The sequence below is a fragment of the Orbicella faveolata genome, unplaced genomic scaffold (assembly GCF_042242905.1).
Source record: "Orbicella faveolata isolate gen_17 unplaced genomic scaffold, um_ofav_v1 contig_34, whole genome shotgun sequence".
NCBI classification, from domain to species: Eukaryota; Metazoa; Cnidaria; class Anthozoa; order Scleractinia; family Merulinidae; genus Orbicella; species Orbicella faveolata.
In genome coordinates, this window is record NW_028301563.1 from 9,191,311 (window position 1) to 9,214,447 (window position 23,137).

The 23,137-nt window shown below is 40.3% G+C and overlaps 1 protein-coding gene across 1 annotated transcript in view; it reads left to right on the forward strand.

Moving 5' to 3' along the window:
- Nucleotides 1-19,415, forward strand: part of LOC149104646 (uncharacterized) — a 32,148-nt gene extending 12,733 nt beyond the window's left edge. The window contains exon 5 of the mRNA XM_089271320.1: nt 16,147-19,415. Within this exon, the coding sequence (XP_089127446.1) occupies nt 16,147-19,415 (3,269 nt within the window). The remainder of the gene's footprint in view (nt 1-16,146) is intronic.
- The last annotated feature ends 3,722 nt before the right edge of the window (nt 19,416-23,137 follow it).

The window sequence follows — 23,137 nt, forward strand, 5'->3', positions numbered from 1 at the left end:
GTAAATGATGGGAAGGGAGAACTTGCTTCGTGTCCCAACTTTTTTTTTTGTCAAGGTAATTCAGTTTTACCCTCATTACATGTTACTAGACGCTCTAAGAGCATTTACTCGGTGACGACTTTTTTTTCACCGTATGACAAATTAAAACGACAACACCGTATCAATAGGATGGGCCGTAATCTTTTTTCTCAGGGTTGGCAAATTTAAGATTTGGAAAGAAATGTAAGCTTATCTTCATCACCCGTATTTTGTGTTGTGTGGCGGCCATAATAAAATTTAAATACGCGGTCAACTGGTGCGAGGTCTGGAACCAAGAATTTAGGAAAATAAGGGAAATTCTGATACCTCGCCGAGCCACTCCCTGTCAATCACTGATGTAGTTATAATGTTACATTAACTAGACTATACAATGTAATTTTTAATTTCTACTCCATTGCCAAGATTCTCTTCTTGCTGTCTACGTTGACACCTGTTTTCAAATTGCGACAAAGGTTCGCAGGATTTTTTCTTTTGTTCGTTTTTTTGTTTGTTTGTTCTCGGGGGGGGGGGGGGGGTAGTTGTTTTCGCTATTTGAATCCTGTGCTCGTTTTGTAACCAGGTTAATATATCTTTTTAAAATCCATAAACTATTAGACCGAAAACCGTAATTAATAAAGCCAATCAAGAACTGCAATGGTGGACAAAAGCCCTTGGAATACTGATGTTATTCAACGTGCTTGTCTGTGTTTATCTTTTATCTTTTTCACTAAAGTTTGAAAAAGCACTGCAGTTCTTTTAAAGAGGCGTTGCTATTCCCTCCTCCCTACTAAATACAATGTTAAAACTCAGGCGAAATTACACATTTTAGGTAGGGTGGAGGGAGAGGCTAAGCAGGTGAAGTTTTTTTCGCTCGCGACTGTTGTCTGGCGTGTGTGCAAAACCGCCGAGAGCGCAAATTTGTCTCAAGACTTTTGTCCATGATTGAAGGTGAAAACTAAATTAACTGAATCCTCTTCGTTTTATGGGGATGTCTGGTGAAGGGTTTATAGTGGTAGCACGTTTACAGCGATTTGGTCCATCTCAGTGCCAGGCATTTGGTAAATGGCTGACTGGCTGTACCGGTTCACACACACATTGAACGCTCCAACTCGCACCCTTGACATGGTGACGGCCACACTCCGGGCAACGGCATCAACCTGTCGGGTAAACTACATAACGAATAACTGTCCGCTTCACCACGTGGCATATAGGGCCGCAACATCTTCTCTCCACCTCAATCTGTCCCTAGCCCTGTGCGCTGTTTCTCTCACAACCCTTTCGCGAATTCTTCTTCAATAAAAACATGAACTATTTTAAGAATGACGAAGTCAAACTGTGAATATAAACACTGGTGGTATAATGATCACAATTTCTTCTATATTGACAACGTGTGGTTTAGCTAAACTACGTCTACTTGACAATCTGTATCTTCCGCTTTCTTCGCCTCTTGGAGATATTTTCGGGAACAAAAGGGCAAGGTCGTCATGTTAAATGGAAAAAGGGACAATTTTGGATTATTTTAAGGGAACAAATACTGTCTGGGAATTATCAACAGACACCTGATGTCAAGGAGCAAAATTGCAAAAGTTTTGTGACATTATAAAAAGTGTAAGCTCTGACTAGAAGATCTTGCGTCGTAAACCTTATTGATTTTGAGTACCTTTAACTTCCAATATTCTATAACTCCTCTGGGTATTCAACATCGAGAATTTATCATTTAAAATGAAATATATTCAGGTACAACACGCCGGATGAAAAAGGAAAATCATTAACGATACCAACTTGATAAGACATCCAGTTCACGAAAATAACATTTAAACTGTTCTCATGCACTGCATAATTAATTAGCTCATTACAAAACATGCTGTTATTCCATAACATTTTCCCGTTTTCGCCCGTGCTGGTGGCGTCGGTAATGCTTTGCGCCATTTGGAGTTTGGTCTCTCCGCTTGAAGCGTGGTCTTTTCGTCCTGTACTCCACAAAGACAGTCGTCTTTTGCCACTCGCCCACCTCCCCTGGTGGCGGTTGACCAAGCTCCTATCTGCTCATATCCTCGTTGCATGCCTACTAGCTGCCTCATCAGTCGCGGACTCTTCCCAAAACTTAATCTTATGCGATGAGGTAATGGGTGTGCAGTGAGGATATGGTACTAATAAGAGTATACCAATCAAGAAGCTTGATGCGATGAGAAGAGATAGCGAGAATCTGAAGCTGAGTCACCTTGAGCGTAGTTATTTGTGATAACTAAAACCGGAAGTTTTGAAGTTTATTTTCTTCTGTGATCCAAAGTTTAACTGCAGAAAATCCCTTTTAATATTGCTTGAAGACAGTGAATTAGCTTACCTATATGTCTTTTATTTCGAAGAAAGAAAAAGTTCACATTTACATAAGAATAGCTATCCTTTAGACATATTCAGCCAACCTTGGTAAACAAATTAATTAATTAACCGTTTCCTCTTTCCTCATTAAAAATGCGCAATTAGAACAGAAAAATTATACGTGCTGAGGTCTACTAAGTCATCCGTTACGCGAAAAATTGAAATGATTGGCTTACGTCTGACATCAAAGCGTTCTTTTAACTGTGAGTCATATCATGCCATCTTTCATTAGTCCCTCTTAGCTTTTGTCGGAGCTTAATTCGACCAGACATCACTGGTGATTATTCAATACTATATTGACTTATATCTGAGAGTTATTAAGTGAAGACATCCGTCGCAAGTTAAGAATGAGTGTTTCTCTGCTTTTCGTTTTCGTGTCATGGATTTCAGTAATCCTTTGTCCAACTCGGGCGCAGGGTGAGTGGAAATTTTCTCCTTTAGCTGCATTGTATGTTATAGATGTTATCTTAACTTAAGTTTTCTTCAGTTTGGCTAAAGATGGCTGTTAAAGGATTCTTGATAATTTGGGAAATGGATCTATAATTGAAGGTTTGTCACTAATGATAACTTATTCGTTCGAAGAAGCATCACATTCTTTCAATTTTGTCTTACGGAGAGCCAACGCCATAGCATAAGCTGTAATGTTACGATAATATGTCCAGTTTTGACAATTTATTGAAATCTAATAAGCAAGCGTATTTACTTCTGTTCGTGATCAAGGGTTAGTTTGAAATCTTTGTTTGAATTGTGAGCCAATACGGTCGGTGATGATCTCCGATCACCGTAGTAGATTTGGGAGCGATGTGATAGAATGCTACACGCATTTGTACTCGTAACCGAATTCGTATTTAAAGAAAATGATGTATCATTTGTCAGCATATAAAACGAGGAAGTGCAGCGAATCTTAAACCAGCAGCTCTGCCTCTAAAAAATCAAAACAATCAAAATGACAGCAGTTTTTAAAAAGGCTGTGTTTACTTGATTAAAGGTTGATGCTGAGCATTTTCCTCTTCATTGGAAAATGTGTCCAACAGTTAACTGGAGGTGCCTACTGTAAATCCTTGGTCAATAACTCGATACTTTTAAATACTATAGACAACGTCGAATTTGGATTAATTCAATTATCAAATTATCAAATTGCTTCAATTTTCTTACCTGGTGATGTGAACATAATTTTACTTTGTATTATTAAAAAAGTTGGTTTCTTAGCACAAGAAGTATAATCTTCCCTACATATTTTTATCCTGTAAATGAAATTGCATGTTAGAGGAAGGTGCTACCGTTTGTTTAAAACCACCCGCAATGCAGACCAATTTGCGCAGGCAGCCGAAATCTGTTCTATTATTTATTTGCTCGGTTTTGGTGCACTTACTTGTAGAAGGCTTACCTGCATAATCCGACAAAAACACAGAACTCCAACAAAAGCTGCTGACATAATACTGGAGAGATATTTTTCATAATCGAAATATACGAATGATTTTTCGCCTCTTTTTGCCGATTTTTTTCCCTTCGAAAAGGAATATAAAACATTGAATTATAAATCATCTTAAATTCAAGATCGCGCAGCGGGTTATAGTCACCTGCTTTTTTATATTGTAGAAGAAGAAGAAAAACTTTTCTGTGTTCCTACCAAGTTAACAGAAATACCCGTGAAAGTATCAGTAAATTAAAAATTATATAAAAAAAATTTAAATAGGAACACCAAATATTATTATATTTTTATTTACAGTGTAATAACGAAAACTGTTCTTATCGTGATGTTTACTCACCGGTAATTTTTAAATAATCGCTCTCTCTCAGCGGAGGTTGTTTAAGCGTTAATTCTGAAGAGAGGTTTACAGGGGTCTTATCAAATTAAACGCTAATTTTTACCTAAAAACCTGCCAAAGATTGAGACTCACTTCAGTTCTTCTAAATTTGCTACAACCGGTAACTTTTGGAATATGAATGTAACTAAAAATACGGTTCATGATGCAGATTTAACGTAGTTGTCGTGTTTCGTATAATTAACAATATCAATTCCATGGCAATCTATTTTCGGTCTTGTTGTGCGAAACTTCTCTTATCGTGATGTTTACCCACCGCTAATGTCGACCAAACAGAAGCTCATAATTCGAGGGAACGGTTCCTTCTTTTTCTATAAGGGAAAAAACGCGAGCTCATGAACTAACTGTTATTTTTTAGACTAAACTTGAAAAGCTAATAGGCACCTCTTTTTTTATCAGAATATTAATATGCTGTCTGCATAGACAGGTGGCAAGGACAACATGGATATTATATTGATGTAACACCAGATTCTTACAAGGACAATTACTAAGGAATTTATGATGATTAGTAACGAGAATCTACGTTTGATCTCGGGGAACGAAGATTTAAAAACATGCCGCCCCTCGCACTTTAAAAGCTCGATTTTAAGTTTGAGACCTTTTTACGTTGTCCGCTAATTATGTATGGTTATCACTAAATTATGACTTCGAGGTGCCCAGTGTTCAAAATACTTGTAGTTTGCAATTTGATTTAAATGCAAAGTAACCGATTTAAGCATCGGTGTTGAATGTTTTAAAAAGAAGGAATTCACCAGAAGTTGGAGTAACAACTGTTAAACAAATTGTACCAAAATTATTTAAATATTGCAAACTTCTATGCCACTGTTTTCAATATCTTCTCAAAATTAAACTTTAATAAGCATTGAAAGTCGCAACTTTTCGCAAAGGTTTAAAAAAGTCTGTTCATAGGGTTCAGAGCCACCGCAACGTTCTGCTTAACTTTTCCAAAAATTGCGTCTTATCGTGCTTATTAATATTTTGATCAAAAAATCACCATCATGATGCCGTTTTCAAATTATGAGCCCCTAAAGCTGTAATTAAGGGTGTTTTTAGCAGGTCATACCTTTGCTTTGGTAACCTATTGTGTCACGAAAACGATAACAACGTGTTCACCAGTGACTGGACAGCTGTTTGATACCACGTTTGTAGCATTAAGCGATAAATAGTGCATGGTCATAACGACCCATCAAAATCTAAGTGACAAACTAGTCTGGGAGCAAATGTCGTAAAATTAAGTCCCGTGAGAATTTCGTGCTGAAAGCAAGCCACCAGTCTAAAAGTGTTCATTAGGGTCTAGTAAACATGAAAAGTTTTGGTGGCAACTCTGCAACTTTCTAGGACGGGTTTTAAGGAGGGTTGAAAATCGGACGTATATTGGCAAACATGAAAACGAGGCTGGTAAATTATATTCTTTATAACCTCATCAATTACCATCAGTTAACCGCCAAACTTCGCAGATATTTGTAAGTTGATTATTTTGTGACAACTGCTGATTATGAAGTGGCCACGTGATTTTCTAGCATAAAAACGAGGCTTGAATAGAATATTACATATTACTATATTTAGTGTTTGCAAAAGCTTATCAAACTTACCCAAAATGGGCAGAAATACGCAATTTGATCATTTAGTGACAGCTGCTGATTATGAGGTGGTTACGTGACCTAGCTTGAAAGCGAGGCTGGACCAGAAAAACGCATGTAACCTTTTTTAAATGTTCACAATAACTTGTCAAACTTTCTCAAAATTAATCCCTCGATGATACGGTTGCATTAATGACATTCTTATTTGTCACGTGGTGATATTTCCTGCAAAGAAACGAGGCTCTAAGCAACCATTTATTTTATGATAAATTTACACTGGTAGCAACCCACATAATTAAAAAAGACAAAAAACAGCAACAACTTAAAAAACAGCAGTAGTAAAAATGAAAATGGTCACATTTTTCACCTTTCTTTGGCGAAGTATTTGTCCAAGGACGCTTACGATATCTAATTTAACGCATCGTCATCATCTTCTTCTTCCTCAATATCTCTGTCATCATCGTCTCATTCGCCTTGTTGATTCTCACATCCATCATCATCATCCTCAGAACAGCTGCAGAGGTCCGTGTATAGCAGCCCTGCTTTGCGGCACTGACAGTGATTCGTCGCTGCATCGCTCCTTTGCACATCTGCACTTCACAAGCCTTATTATAGCCTCGGGAACGGGCGAAAGAGTTGTCACGACAGGGATCCACTTATAATTTTCCATTGTCCAACCATACCCTCGTGCTGACGGTAAAACAGGATTAGGTACACAGTCATTGTTCCAAACCATCAACTGGTAGTGTGCTCGTAGTATGGCTTGGTGCAGAGCTGCCTTAGTTGGTGGTAATCTGTCAGATTCAGCTTGTCTCTTCTTAAATAACGACCACCTGAGCTCTTCGACAGGTTTAATTGTGGCCTTTGGCAGGAAGTGCAGCGAATCTTAAACCAGCAGCTCTGCCTCTAAAAAAATAAAAATTAAAATGACAGCAGTTTAAAAAAAGGCTGTGTTTACTTGAATTAATTAAAGGTTGTTGCTGAGTATTTTCCTCTTCATTGGAAAATGTGTCCAACAGTTAACTGGAGGTGCCTACTGTAAATCCTTGGTCAATAACTCGATACTTTTAAATCCTATAAACAACTTCGAATTTGGATTAATTCAGTTATCAAATTATCAAATTACTTTACTTTTCTTATTTTGTGATGTGAACATAATTTTACTTTGTACCATATGTATATAATCCATGCTTTGAACTAAAATAGTCGGTTTCTTAGCAAGAGAAGCATAATCTTCCCTACCTTTTATTAGCCTGGCATTGAAATTGCATGTTAGTGGAAGTTAATGAATGAGTTGCCAGTAATCGGATACCCGTAATTGCACAAAGAACTCTGGGATCGTCAGGGGGCAAACATTGCAAGTCGCTAGAAGGAAATGTATGGCGAAAAGTTGTTTCGACGCCCAAAAACATGATTTTGTGGATTGATCAACGCTTTTTCGCCGTAGTTTTATCGCAAATGGATTTTGGCAATGTTGATACATGGAAAATGTAAGTTTTTGTTTGAATAACCGTGATATAAGTGATAAAATTTACCGATAAACTCCCTTTTGCTTGCGTGAGGTTTATTGTGAAATACATTGAAGAGAATTTTGAAAATTTCAATACACGCCTGATCTCGAGAGGCTACCCGGAGCAAATGGTAGAAAAGACCCCGCGAGAAGTTACATATAAAGACAGAAAAGAAGCTCTAAAACAGAAATCGAAAATTGCAGAAGGAACCACTAACCTTTGTGTCGGGCAATTTCGCTCAACCGTCAATACCAAACTTTGGAAAGCATAATTACGCACAAATGGCACTTTTAAATACAAATACTCAGAGATATATTCAAGGAGCCACCCTTGATCTGTTGTAGAAAAGGAAACCACTGAAATATGTGCTTGTAAAAGCAGAACGAAGGCTTTGAGCAACACGGTAGTCACACAGCATGAGTCGCGCGGACTCATTTGTCATTAAATCAACTCCAGACAGTACAATGATCGCCACCGGGCTTATTTCCAGTATTATTTGTATGACTGAGCTTTCAAATAAGCCAAAAGTAGCCTGCACACAACTTGAAAGGCTTTACTGGGTTATTTCCTCTCGATTTATACCTAATTAATTTTGTAATATTTTCAGACCATTACGTGATGTAAATTTCTCAATAACGCTCACGTAAGCAACGGAGTTTATCGGTAGGTTTTATCCCATATTTCACGGTTATTCAAACAAAAACTCATATATTCCACATATCAACATTGCCCAAATCCATTCGCGATAAAAACGACGGCGAAAAAGCGTTGATCTCTCTCACAAATCGTTTTCTTGTACCTCGAAGCAACTTTTCGTCATACATTTTGTTCTAGCGACTAGCAATGTTTGCCCCCTGGCGATCCCAGAGTTCTTCACGCAAACACGGGTATCCGATTACTGGCAACTCATTCATTTGCTACCGTTTGTTTAAAACCACCCGCAATACAGGCCAGTTTGCGCAAGCAACAGAAATCTGTTCTATTGTTCACTTGTTCGGTTTTTCTGCTCGTACTTGTGGAAGGTTTACTTCCATAATCCGATAGAAACAAATAACTCGAAAAAGAGCTCGCGAAAGTATAAGAAAAAAGTCTATAAAAAGAAACTAAATAGGAACATCAAATTTTATTATATTTTTATTTACAGCGAAATAACAAAAATGGCCGTTATCGTGATGTTTACCTGCCGCTAATTTTGAAATAGTAACTCTCTCAGCGGAGGTTGACGTAAGAGGTCTTGACGCAAGGGTAAAAATATTATCGAATTAAATGCCAAACCTGCCAAAGATGAAGACCCACTCTCGTTTAAATTTGCCATACATACAACTGTACCTACAAAATACGTTCATGATGCAGATTTAACGTAGATGTCGTGTCTCGTATAATTAGCAATTTCCTTGGCAATCTATTTCCGGTCTTGTTGCATGAAACTTCTTAAAACATAATCAGCCCTATTAGTCGACCAAACAGAAGCTAATAATTCGAGGAAACAGTTCCTTCTTTTTCTATAACCTGGGAGAAACGCGAGCTCCAAACCTATTATTTTTTAAACAAAACTTGAAAGGCTAATAGACACCTCTTTTCTTATCAGAATATCAATATGCTGTCTGCATAGACAGGTGGCAAGAATAAGGTGGATATTATATTGATGTAACACCAAATCCTCACAAGGAAAACTACTAAGAAATGTATGATGATTAGTAGTGAGAATTTACGCTTAATCTCGTGGACGGATAGATTAAAAATACATGCCACCTCTCGCACTTTCAAAAGTCGATTTCAATTTGCGTACTTCGCTAATTACCACTAAATTACGACTTTGAGGTACCCAGTGTCCCAACATTACTGTCCAATGTGTTATAAAGAAGGAATGCACCAGAAGTTCGAGTAACAAATGGTAAAAAAAAATGTGCCGAGATTATTTACATGGTATTTCAAACTTCTGTGCGAGTGTTTTAAATATCTTGTCAAAATTAAATTTTAATACGTATGAAAAGTCGCAACTTTTAAGAAAGTTTTCATTATTAGCCCCTAAAGCTGTGATTAAGGGTGTTTTTAGCAGGTCATAATTCAAGGTCAGTAAGCTATTTTCTCTGACATCTTCGTTACCAAAAAAAAAAAAAAAAAAACAGTCGAATGATCTAGAAGTTTTCGTACGCGGTGTTTCTTCAGTACTTCCACCTTGTTTCCCACCGTAATATCATCTCTTCTGAATGAATGAATGTCGAATGAACGAAAGAACGAACGAATATATTGAGACGAGTACGAGCTGAGGACAAGCTTGCGTACGCTGCATGAGACGCCCGTATCTCTGAGTAGAGTCCAGCTTTTTCAACAGGTCCAAATGGTCCATTTATATCATTGGCTTTGCTGCCAATAAATTAGCTGAATTTTACCATTAATTTGAGTGTCTTCTAACGGCAGATGAGCTAAGCCACAAGTTTGCCTGCAAGCAACCAAATGTTCTTGCATGCTTAAATTACAAGCTAAAATTTGCAAGCTGCGATGCCTATGAAGTAAAAAATGATTGCTGCCTATTTTAAAGGCTCTTCAAAGTAAAGAAGAATGGCGTTTTCCTGGCCTTTCTTGTTTAAAACAAAAACATCATATAGAAAAACCTCATTAACATTACATAACTAAACGGAGCTTGAGGCCTGTAATGAACTTTTCCGCAAGATGTGGCACGCTCGTCAAAACAAAAGCTTTATTATCGCTAAAAGCTTTCTTTCCTTCCATTCGGCGCAAGTAGAAAAGCATAAAACTAGCACTAGGGTGTTGAAAACACATCGACGTAAACCCAGCTTTGTGAAGCGTGGTGAAGCTAAAACTTCATAACTCTCTTTCAAATTTGCCCAACGTGCATTTTTTTAAACTTATTTTCACTCAACCATGCTATTCTTCTCAGTAGTTGACTGACAAACATTTTCACATATACTAGTTGGGAGAAAGATTAGTGCTTTTATATCAGGCAGATATATGCCCCTTTTACCGTAATCATCTTCTTTAGATAAAACACCTTAACTAGAATGCTTATTTAATAAGTATTTCAATCGTGTAGAGAAATTTGTGCTGATCGTTATGCATCAGTCAATTCCAGCAGTGCCCACCCCACCCCCCCCCCCCCCCCAGGGCTAACCCCCGGGCATTAGCATTTTTTTTTTAAATGGGCAAATTTCCCGGGGTAGGGACACATAAGCTGTCTAAATGCCCCGGCGTGGGGACGAAGAAAGAGGGCAAATGCCCCGCCCCCGGGATCGTCGCCGGCCAACACCTCCGCAGTTTTTTAATTAATCAGTGAATAAAACGGTCAACTATTCAGTATTTTAATGCAAAGATAAAACTTCAAGGACAATAGTACGTGTTAGTTGATTCTGATTATAGTTATTTCTTTATATTTGTTGTTAACAGTTTGCTAAAGGATAGCTGGGATTGCGGCGGATGTGCCCCCAGCCGCGAGCGATGATAGGCGCTTGTATTCGCAGGCTACTTTTTCTGTGAAGAATCAAGACATTTTAAATGATGATGCATTGCATTTTAAGCTCGCAAGATCTGTCTTGAAGATCGCATCATTTGAATTCGCAAAGCTTAAGTATTTTAACTCCACTTTCATGAATTTAAAAAATGCTAGGCTAGTTTTGAATGCGAAATGCGAAATAGTCGTGTTCACGTCAGTGATTGTTTTGTGATAAACAAAATATAGAAATATCAAAAATTCAGAAAACATACCTTTAAAAACATCTGCAAGTTCCTCTAGTCCCTGACGGACAAGCTATTGTTCGACAAACACCTCGTCTTTCCCGATGAACTCATCCATGGCACTTTCCAAAACACGTGTGTCGAATGTCCGGGGGTCGCCCCGGGGTACCTCAAATGTCCAGCGCCCAGGCCGCGATAAAATTGCGGATGCCCCACCCCCGGGACTGACAACGTGAGCAAATGCCCTGCGGTTGCCCGGGGAGGGGGAGGATGGGCACTGCTGGAATTGACTGATGCAAATATCGAATCTTGAAGCGCTAAGGCTTGATAAAAAGTTTCATACAAGTCACAGCTCTTCGTGCAAACGACAAAGCTGATCGACGATCTAAAGATAAAGGATGGGCCGAACTCTCAGTTTTCCACACGTCTAATCTCACTTCACAAATTCTTCAGCTTTCAAGAAAGCAAAGAGGCTCTCTACTGGAACGGCTCCTTTATTCTCCTTATAAATGTTAAACATAAATTGTTTAGTACACGCTTTTCATAATTTCGGGATTAGCAAGTTACATGTCACCGATTCACTGGACATCTTCTTCCTTGCACTGAACACTTGAAAATTCACGAATTAAAGAGAAACCTTCTTTAATGGAGGTGCTGCCTTATTTTGCTTGTATATGTAAACATTATATTCTAAGTAACCTTCAAATGTTTCGATAATTTCAGGATTAGTTCAATTCACCATTCTAACGAATTTGTGATAGGGTTGGAAATGTATTCGGTGATATTTCAATTATATTTCAGATTCAAGTTCAACAAACTTTTATTTAGCAACAAGGTTCGCACTTTTCATAATGCGAAAATAAAACGTCTCTTAGCCTTGGTAGAATAGTCAGCTTGATTAACGTACATGGTGGTGGGCAAACTAAACACGTCTGTTGGGTAATTACCTCAATTCGCATTAATTTAGGTCACGTTATGTTCAAATACCTCAATTAGCACGAGTGTTAATTTCCTTCAGAAGGTGGCCCTTCTAGGAACTGCACTTTAGTAAGTTTGGTTGCGCTTTTATTATGTATTCCTAACAAACTTTTGGCGAATTGTCCTTATATAGAAATGTAAACTCCTCGAACGATGACGGCGTCAAACTGTGCAAACAAACAACTGGTCGAACGATGGACACTTTTGCGTTAACAGGCGTAAAGCTGAATTGCTTGTACTTTAAAATCTTTATCTTTCTCGTTCTTTGCTTGTTGGAGACTTCAAAGATTTTTGGGAACAAGGAATCATAGTCTTTTGCATGAGACAAGGGATAGTTTTCAATTATTTTAATGGAACAAGTGATGTCTTGGAACTATCAACAGAAACTTGATATCAAAGGACAAAATTCCATAAATTTAAAGTTTTAAGGCATTGGTAGGAAGTTTAAGCTCTGATTAGGAAATCTTTCGTCGTGAACCTTATTGATTCTTGAGCACCTTTCCCGGCCAATAGTCTTTCATATGTCTTGGAATGCAACATCTACAATTTCTCATTGTAGAATGCATAAATTCAAGGGAAAACTCGCGGGAAAAAAAAGGGATATCATTAACGAAAGAGAGCGTCTTGATAAACCATGGTGTTCACAAAAATAGCATTCACACAGGTGAAAGTATAACAATAAAACGTCTTGATGCAAGACTAAATATCAGGAATCTAAAACTGAATCATCGCTGCGTTTAGTTTAAGAAAGAATGTTATTTCTAAGAAGGAAAACCGAAATTTGAGAAATTTATTTTCTTCATTGATCTAAGGTTTAACTGCAGAAAATCTTTTTTATCAACGATTCAGAATAGTGAATTAGCTCAACGACTTTAACCATGCCTTTTATTTGGATAAAAAAAAAAAGAGACAACTAAGACTCAAACTTTCACAAGAGTTGTTCTCCTTCAAATGTATTTTACCAACCTACATGTAGGTAAATAAATTGATTAAAGAACCGTATTCTATTTACTCATTAAAAATGCACAATTAGAGCAGAAAGTTTATATGTACTTTGTGGAGTGCAGTCAGGCGAATAAGTAACATGATTGGTTTACGTCTGTTATCTGAGCACTGTTTTATCTTTAAGCCATATCTTGCCATCTTTCATTAGTCGTTGTTAGCTTTTGTTGGAGCTTAATTCGACAAGACGTCACTGGTGACTATTCAATACTGTATTGACTTGTATCTGAGACTTATTAAGTGGAGACATCCACCGCAGTTTAAGAATGAGTTTCTCTCTGCTTTTCATTCTCGTGTCATGGATTTCAGTAATCCCTTGTCCAACTCGGGCGCAGGGTGAGTTTGAAAAACTTCCTCTTTACCTGTTTTGTATTTCATAGATACTATCTTAATTTCTATGTCAGCGTTCCCCAGTTTGGTTAAAGATGGCTGTCAAAGGATTCTTGATAATTTGGGCAACGAATCTTTAGTCGGAAATTATGCCTAATTTGTTCGAAGATGTATCACATTCTTTCCATTCTGTTTTTCGCTGAGTGAGCGCTATGACTCTTTGTACTGTATCAATCTTGTCAAGCGCGGACATGTGACGAGAAGAAAGAAAATCAAGCGTAGCAAAAACTGATATTGTCACAATAGTCTGTCCAATTTTGGAAAATTAAATCAGTGATATGTAAGCAAGGCTATCTACTTCTCTTCTTGATCGAGGGTTAGTCTGTAGTTTTCTGGTCGAATCGGGAACCAAGACATTCGCTGATGATCTCTGATTAGCCGTAGATTTGGAAGCAATGTGATAGAATGCTACATGCGTTTGTCTTCATAACCAGTTTATTCCGAAAAGTGCCGCACTGTCAGCATGTAAACCGAGGAAGTGAGACGAGTCTTAAACTATCTTTACCCCTAATACATAAAAAGGCAAATGACAACGGTTTGAAGAAACCATGTTTACTTGATTAAAGGTTGATGCTGAGTATTTTCCTCCTCATTGGAAAAAGTGTCTAACAGTTAACTGGAGGTACTTACTGTAAATCTTTGGACAGTCACTCGATCTTTTTAAATCCACAAAAAAATATTCTGTATGAGATACGTGCATCAACCGTGTTTACCAAATTCAAATTACTTCAATTTTGTTATCTTGTGTTTTAAACTTGATTTTACTTTGTGATACATGTATATATGGCTCATGCTTTTCATTAAAACGGTCTGTTTCCCAGTGCGAGTAGAATAATCAACTCTGCATTATTTTGGCCTGTGAGTCGAAACTCACAATGATCTTAGCGGAAGTTGCTACTGTTTGTCAAAAACCGCCCCCAACCCAGACAAATTTGAGCAGACAACAGAACTCTGATCTACTATTTATTTGTTCTGTTTGGTGTTGGCTCTTGTAAAAGCCTTTCTTGTATAATCCCATACAATCACAGAACTCGAGAAAACGCTGTTGACAGAATTCATATTTTGATAATCGAAACAGACGAATGATTTTTCTTCCTTCTCTTGCAGTTTTTCCCAATGAAAAGGAATTTTAAACTTAATATAAATTAACTTGAATTCAAGATTGCGCAGCGGGTAATACTCAGCTGCTTTAACATATGCTATAACAAGAGGAAATTTAAGGAGTGTTAAAGCGCGCAATTTAAGGAGTGCTAAAGTGCACAATTTAAGGAGTGTTAAAGTGAGCAATTTAGGAGTCTTAAAGTCCGTAATTTCAGGGGTGTTTAATTGTAAAATTTTAGGAGTCTTAAATTGCGCAATTTGAAGAGTCTTAAAGTGCGTAATTTAAGGAGTCTTCAAGTGCACAATTTAAATTGCGCGCTTTAAGACTAATTAAATGGTGCACTTTAAAGTGCGCTATTTAAGCAGTCTTAAAGTGCGTAATATAAGGAGTCTTAAACTGCGCAATTTAAGGATTCTTAAAGTGCGTAATTTAAGGAGTTTTAAAGTGCGCAATTGAAAAAAAGTCTTAAAGTGCACAATTTTAGGAGTCTTAATGTGTTTTATTAAGAGTGTATTAAAGCTCGCAACTTAAGGAGTCTTAATAAAGTGCGCAATTTAAGGAGTGATAAACTGAGCAATTTAAGGAGTCTTAAAGTACGCGATTTAAGGAGTCTTAAAGTGCGCAATTTCAGGAGTCTGAAAATGCGTAATTTAAGGAGTGCCTAAGTGCGAAATTGTGAGAATCTTAAATTGTACAATTTCTAAAGCCTTAAATTGCACAGTTTAAGGAGTCTTAAAGTGCGCTATTTAAGAATTGTTAAAGTGTGCAATTTCAGGAGTCCTAAAGTGCGCAATTTAAGGAGTCGTAAAGTGCGCTACTTAAGAATTGTTAAAGTGTGCAATGTCAGGAATCTTAAAGTGCGCTATTTAAGGAGTTTTAAAGTGCGCAATTTAAGGAGTCTTAAAGTGCGTAAGTTAAGGAGTGTTAAAGTGCCCTACTGAAGGAGTCCTAAAGTGCTTAATTTAAGGAGTGTTGAGCACGCAAGGAACTTGAAAATAGACAAATTACATAAGGCATTTTTTGGCGGTGATCCTCATCATTACCCACCGCTAATTTAAAATAACAATACTCTTAGCGGAGGTTGTTTAAGCGAAAATTGTAACGCCTTCTCAGTCGTTCAGTGTTGCGTTACGCATCCCGTCATCCCCTAGTTCTAATACGGGACTTAAAAAAAGGGTTCCTCGTGCTAGGAGAACGTTTTCGCAACGTCCGTGTATTTTCAGTGTGTATTTGCAGCTTCGTTACCTATTTACTCAAGCTTCACCCGAAGCCATTCCCGAGTACGTTCCATTACAGTCTTTGACAATCTTATCCGGACATTGTGGTAAGGAAATCCTGTCATGCCTTACTTTGAACTTTAACATGTTCAAGCTGTAATAATTCGTCCCAACACCGTGGAAAATAAACCGGAGTAGAACTGTTAGACGTGTGGATCGTACCAATGTTTCTCGCGCCCCGTTCTGCATAGAAAGGCGGCCGCTACAGTCAAAGACTAGTGAACACTCGAAAGAACCTCATAAGCATCATGCAATCGGAAGAACAGAAAGGAGATAAACACGAAGACACCGGCATTGGGTTGACCTTCGCTTCAAAACGAGATGTCACCGAACCGGACAAGGAAAGAGAAATTCCCAGATCAACATGAGAAGAGCCTATCGCTTCGACAGGAACGAAGGTTAGTCCTTTTCCTATTGCTTCGTTCGAAGAACCTTCGTTTAATTCAAATGAAGTCGAAATTTTGCCCAGTGATACAGACAATCTCGAGCACGATGGTAGTGAAACTAGATCCAGGACCCTCACGTCCAAAGGAAGAGAATATCAATGTGATTTAAAGAAAAAAGCCGCGTTAGCCTGTGACCGCGAGCTACGAGCAAAGTTAAGAAGTTTTGAAGGTTTTGTGCGTGATTGTAAAAGCCCTGATGAAATCAGAAGGGAAATTGCACAAACAGCTAGAGATGTAGACGAAGTCCAACAAGCTTTTGATGATTGGATTGAATTGTCAGACGAGACCAGCGAATGTCAGCGTGCCTCGAATAAACAGTCATACATATATGAAGCCTGGAAAATTGCACACACTACTGCCGCGCAAGAAATTAAAAGGCTTGAGGAGGATAGTAAATCTATTTACTCACGAAAGTCAAGCCGATCGCGAACCTCTACTAAATCAGGGTCCAGCAAAAGTTTATCCAGGGAGACACTTATTGCCTGCCAGGGCAAAAAGGCTGCTCTAAAAGAGAAACTCAAGTTCTCACCAGTCATCGCAGAACAAGAAAGTAAGTTAGAGCAGTTAAGGATACAAAAAGAACTTGAAGAAATCGCAGCCCAAGAAGCTGCGTACAAAAAAGCGATCGACGAAGAGAATCAACTAGATGACGAACAACAACCTTTGCTGCCCACTACTCTGCACGATCCTGTTGATGCCTTTCTGAACTACCACGAGGAAGCCGGGTTGACCTCCACACCAGTGGCTCCCATCTTAACATCTTCTACCCCAGTAACGCCAGCAACAAACAATGTATCGGTCACATCTTCGTCACCTTCAATTCACGTGCTACACCCTCAACCAGAGCTTCCAACTTCACACAACGCACCGCCCCAAGCACCACTGGTACCGCCAGTTCAAGAACCCAGGAGAACCTTGTGTCCATTTTCACCCGTTTACACTACCACCAGCTTCAGCATTGGAGGTCAGCGCCCCCCGATTATTCCAGCAATCACCACTGCACAGTCAGAGCACCATCCTTCTACACCAAAGGGCTTCAGTGGAAACCGTCCAGCCTTCTTTCCGCCACCTGTAACCTCGTTTCTTCCAGTATCGCAAAGCTACACAGCCCAACTTACGGATACCCTTGCGAAGATTACCCAGTTACAGCGACTACCACAGGCGACACCTGATGTTTTTGAAGGCAACGACTCGGACAAAACTAAATTCTTCTTGTGGGAAAATGCATTTGAAAGTCTAATTGATTCTGCACCAGTTACAGCTAGACAGAAGTTACATCTCTTGTACCAATACTTGGGCGGTAAAGCCAAAAAGGTCGTGGAACAATTACAATACCTAGTACAAGACCCCGAAAGTGCATACCAGGAAGCGCGCAAAATCCTTAAGGAACGTTTTGGTAACCCTGCCATTATCAGCACAGACTTTGAAAAGAAACTAACAACTTGGCCTAAGGTCGGACCAAACGATGCAACTGGTCTGGAAGAGTTCAGTGATTTCTTGCAACAAGTAAAAATCGCAAGCAAGCATATCGAAAGTCTCAAAGTTCTCAGTTACCCTTCACAAATTCTAGTCTTAGTTGAAAAGCTACCTGGGTGGTTTAAAGCAAAGTGGTCAGATATAGTGTTAAAGCTTCAGAGAAAGAAAGGAAAAGATGCCTTCCCATCCTTTGAAGAGTTTGCTGAAGAAGTACGCTACCATGCAGAAAGGACAAACATCCCTCAAATTCTGCAAAGTCCAGGAACAACTGGCTCCACAACCCCTGACCGAGGCAAGCCTGCAGGTCGCCAATTTCGTCGTAGCCGAAATTCAAATGTTGCTTTGACATTCGCATCACCTTCAGGCAACGACAGTGAACTAAACCTTGTTGACAAAGAATCGCAAGTGGCAGCAATCCAAGCTCAGCAACCAAACCTGAGAACCACTCCACCAAGCAACTTGCCAACCCCTCAGCAACCAGGCCACACCACTCCACCTGACTCTGATACATACTGCTTCTATCACAAGATGAAGTCCCATGCAATGAATGACTGTGAGCAGTTCCAAAGGCTCAGCTATGAAGAGCGCAAAGACTTCTTGATGAAGAACAGGATCTGTCTCAAGTGTGTCAGCTCTAACAGGCATATCTCCAAAGACTGCAACAGAGACAAGCTACAGTGCAAGATCTGCCAACAGAAACACGCCACTATACTTCATGATCCGACCCGACATGAAAAGAAACACATTAGCCAAGCTAATTCTGCCTGTTCTCAAGTTTGTGGACAAAACCAGCCAGCACGCTCTTGTGCGCGAATAGTTCTTCTTGAAGTCTTCCACCAAGACAATCCCTCAGTGAAGGTACCAACCTATGCAGTACTGGATGACCAGTCGACAGATGTTTTCGTTACAGATACCCTTCTCGAACAGCTAGGAGTCAAGGGCCAAGATGTAAACCTTGAAATAAACACGATTACAGGAGTGAACAGTGTCCGCACTCAGAAAGTGAATGGATTACACATCCAGGACATTGACAATCTACACAAGCCTATTAAAGTTCCATTTGCTTACTCTCAAGATACAATTCCAGCCAGTCAAGAAGACATTGCAACACCAGAAGTAGCCAGGTGTTGGAAGCATTTAGAAGAAGTGGCTCATCGCATACATCACCATCCTGGTACAGAGATTGGAATATTAATTGGTCGTAACATTCCATCTGCCTTCCAGCCGTTGAGTATCATCTATGGCAGAGAAGATGAGCCTTGGGCTGAAGAGTATAAGTTCGGTTGGACAATCATCGGTCCTGTGTGTCTACACAAGAGAGAAGATAGTGTGAACTGTGCGACAGTTAATCGCATTACGATACAGCGAGAAATCCCTCAGAACCACTTCAATGTGCCGAATAGCAACAGTTCCAAAGAAGTTTCTGTGATCTCCTTTGCCACAAGGCACTACATTAAAGATGTTACCTCGCCCCAGCAAGTCAGAAAAATGGTGCAATTGGACTACAGTAAACTTCACCACACCCGAAACATCCCTGGCACCGAAAAGAGTGAGTCCGTGGAAGACAGGCGTTTCTGTAACATTCTCACTACCAGCATCCACAAGAATCAAACGGGAAATTGGGAAATGCCTTTACCATTCAAAACAGATGATGTGACTTTGCCAAACAATCGTGAACAATGTCTGAAAAGGCTACTTGGCATCAAGAGGAGATCCTTAAAAATGGCAAGACACTAAAACATTACACTGAGTTCATGCAGAAGATCTTTGACAAGAACCATGCCAGTCTCGTCCCACCAGAGGAACTGGAGACCAATGCTGGGAAAGTCTGGTACCTGCCACATTTTGACGTCTACCATCCCAAGAAACCAGATCAAATACGAATAGTCTTCGATTGCAGCGCTGTCTTCCAAGATCAGTCGCTCAACAGACATCTCTTGCAAGGACCAGACATGATGAATGGTCTCGTTGGTGTACTCCCAAGGTTTCGAAAAGAAGAAACAGCAGTAACATGCGACATCGAACAGATGTTTCACAGTTTTCATGTTAACCCAGAACACAGAAACTTTCTGAGATTTCTATGGTTTAAAGACAATAATCTGAATGGCCAAATTTGTGAATATCGGATGAATGCCCATCTCTTCGGAGCCATCTCTTCGCCAGGCGTCGCCAATTTTGGTCTAAGAGCCACAGCTGAAGCCGGTCGAGAGCAATTTGGCCAGGCAGCTGCAGACTTTCTTCAACGAGACTTCTACGTTGATGATGGATTAAAGTCCTTTGTTACACCTGAAAGTGCTATCGATATCATCAGGAACACGAAAGCCATGTGTGCAGCCGCTAACTTACGCTTACACAAATTTGCTAGTAACAGTAAGACCGTACTGGAAGCCATGCCCGCTGAAGATCGTTCCAAAGACCTGAAGGATCTTGATCTTCGTCATGACATCTTACCTGTCCAGCGTTCACTGGGTACCTACTGGTGCATTGAATCTGATACGATTGGATTCCGCATAGAACTTAAGGATAAACCTCTCACCCGCAGGGGAATTCTTTCAACCGTGAGTTCGGTGTACGATCCGTTAGGGATAGTGGCACCAGTCATCTTAGTGGGAAAACAGTTACTTCAAGAACTGTGCCATGACGGCATCGATTGGGATGACCCCGTACCAAGCCATGTCCACTCACAGTGGGAAAAATGGAGGTCAGAACTACCTCTCCTAGAGAAAATTATGATTCCAAGATGCGTCAAAGCCCCCGGGTTTGCGAACCAATCGTTTTAGAGTTACACAGTTTCTCCGATGCCAGTGATGTAGGACTTGGCCAAGTAACTTACCTCCGACTTGTAAACAGCTCGAACCAGGTACACGTCAGTTTCCTAATGGGGAAGGCTCGAGTTGCACCACTGAAGCCAATGTCAACTCCACGGCGTGAACTTACTGCTGCAGTAATTTCGGTCAACGTGGTCTCCATGCTCAGCAGAGAGCTCAACTACAAAGATCCAGCAGAAGTATTTTACACGGACTCCTCCGTCGTTTTGGGTTACATACGTAACGAAGCGAAGCGTTTCCATACGTATGTGGGAAACCGTGTACATCACATCCATGGAAGATCAAAACCAGAACAGTGGCACCATGTTTCCAGCGCTAGCAACCCAGCTGACGTTGCCTCACGAGGCACAACCGCCAAACAACTTGCAGAACATGAACTGTGGTTCAAAGGCCCGAGTTTCTTGAGGGAAACAGATGTGATTGTGGTGAACTCGGATCCAGTCCCTAATCTGAGCCCTGAAGATGCGGAAGTAAAGAAAGTCAATACAGCTGTCCTTATCTCCAACCAAGTCAGGCCTGAAATCAAAAAAGAGAAAGCCTTTCCAGAAGTTTTAGAGTTGGAACGCTTCACTCATTCATCGTCCCTCAGTCGCCTGAAAAGAAGCATTGTTCGCATCCAGAGATTGATTGAAAGGAACCGTCCCAACAAACAGTACAATTCAAGGCCTGTTTCTGGTCCTCCAACCGTGGAAGAAATGCGCGTAGCAGAAGAAGTAATTTTCAAGTCAGTACAGTTTTGGTACTTTGGCAAGGAGATTCAAGTACTCCAAAACCATAGCGGCAAAGATCCCATGTTCCGGAACCGCCAGAATGCTCACACCAGAAATGAAAAGTTGAAGCAAACCAGTTCACTCTTTCGGCTTGACCCATTTCTTGACGAAAAAGGAATGCTCAGAGTAGGGGGCCGACTCCAGAAAGCTACCTTAGCGTATGAAGTTAAACATCCCATTGTTGTGCCCAAGAAGAGTCACATAACTGAACTTCTGATCAGACAGTACCACAGTCAAGAACAACATCATCAAGGCTGCGGTATGACGCACAATGCACTTAGACAAGCCGGTTATTGGATTATAAACGGACGTGCCTCTGTTTCACAGCAGCTCCGAAAGTGCATCATCTGTCGCAAGCTCCGCGCACTCGCCCAAGTCCAAAAGATGGCGAACCTTCCTGAAGAACGTGTTACTCCAGCTTCACCTTTCACATACTCCGATATGGACATTTTCGGCCCTTGGTACATCAAAGAGGGCCGGAAAGAGCTAAAGCGCTGGGGACTAATCTTCACTTGCCTCAGTTCCCGGGCTATACATCTGGAAACCTTAAACTCAATGGAAACTGATGCATTCATTAATGCACTCAGACGATTCGTCAACCGAAGAGGCAAAGTCCGTGAATTGAGATGTGATCAAGGATCAAACTTCATAGGAGCGAAAAATGAGCTCAACGTTGCGCTGAGAGAAGTAAACATCGATTCTGTTAAGAACTTCCTCCTAACCCAAGATTGCGACCTCATCGAGTTCAAGATGAACGTGCCATGCGCATCCCAAATGGGCGGCATATGGGAGCGACTTATTCGTACTGTACGCTCAGTCCTGGCCGGTCTCCTAGATGACCACGCCCAACAGCTTGACGACGAGACCCTTCGAACTCTGTTTACTGAAGCAGAAAACATCGTGAACAGCCGCCCGCTCACTGTGGACAATTTATCAGATCCAGAGGCACCTGAGCCAATCACTCCAAATCATCTGCTTACTCTCAAGGCAAAAGTAGTATTGCCCCCTCCGGGCAATTTCTCGCGACCGGATCTCTACTCAAGACGGAGATGGAGAAGGGTTCAATACCTGTCAGATCAATTTTGGCGCCGCTGGCAACGAGAATACTGCTTGCTACAACAGAAACGCCAGAAATGGAATGATGTCAGTCCTAACAGCCAAGTTGGTGATATTGTCCTTATTCGCGATGATTCCTCCCCTAGAAACCAGTGGCCACTTGCCAAAGTGACGGAGGTCTATCCCAGTGAAGATGGGCTTGTACGCAAGGTCCTCCTCCTTGTCACCAAGTCTGGAACAAAGAAGTTCTTTGAAAGACCTATCCACAAGTTGGTCCTGATTTACCGTCCAAATGAAGATGAAAGGGACGACTGATTCAGTGTGCTGATGAAGAAGCCTTTATTACCGGAGTACGACCCCGTCGGGGAGCCTGAACTGTTCCTTCATATAGGAATGATTGACATTGATAGAACTTATTCTGTTTGATATTTGTTATTGTAACTTCATACATTCTTACAATGTATGAGGGGAGCCATGTAACGCCTTCTCAGTCGTTCAGTGTTGCGTTACGCATCCCGTCATCCCCTAGTTCTAATACGGGACTTAAAAAAAGGGTTCCTCGTGCTAGGAGAACGTTTTCGCAACGTCCGTGTATTTTCAGTGTGTATTTGTAGCTTCGTTACCTGTTTACTCAAGCTTCACCCGAAGCCATTCCCAAGTACGTTCCATAACAGTCTTTGACAATCTTATCCGGACATTGTGGTAAGGAAATCCTGTCATGCCTTACTTTGAACTTTAACGTGTTCAAGCTGTAATAATTCGTCCCAACACCGTGGAAAATAAACCGGAGTAGAACTGTTAGACG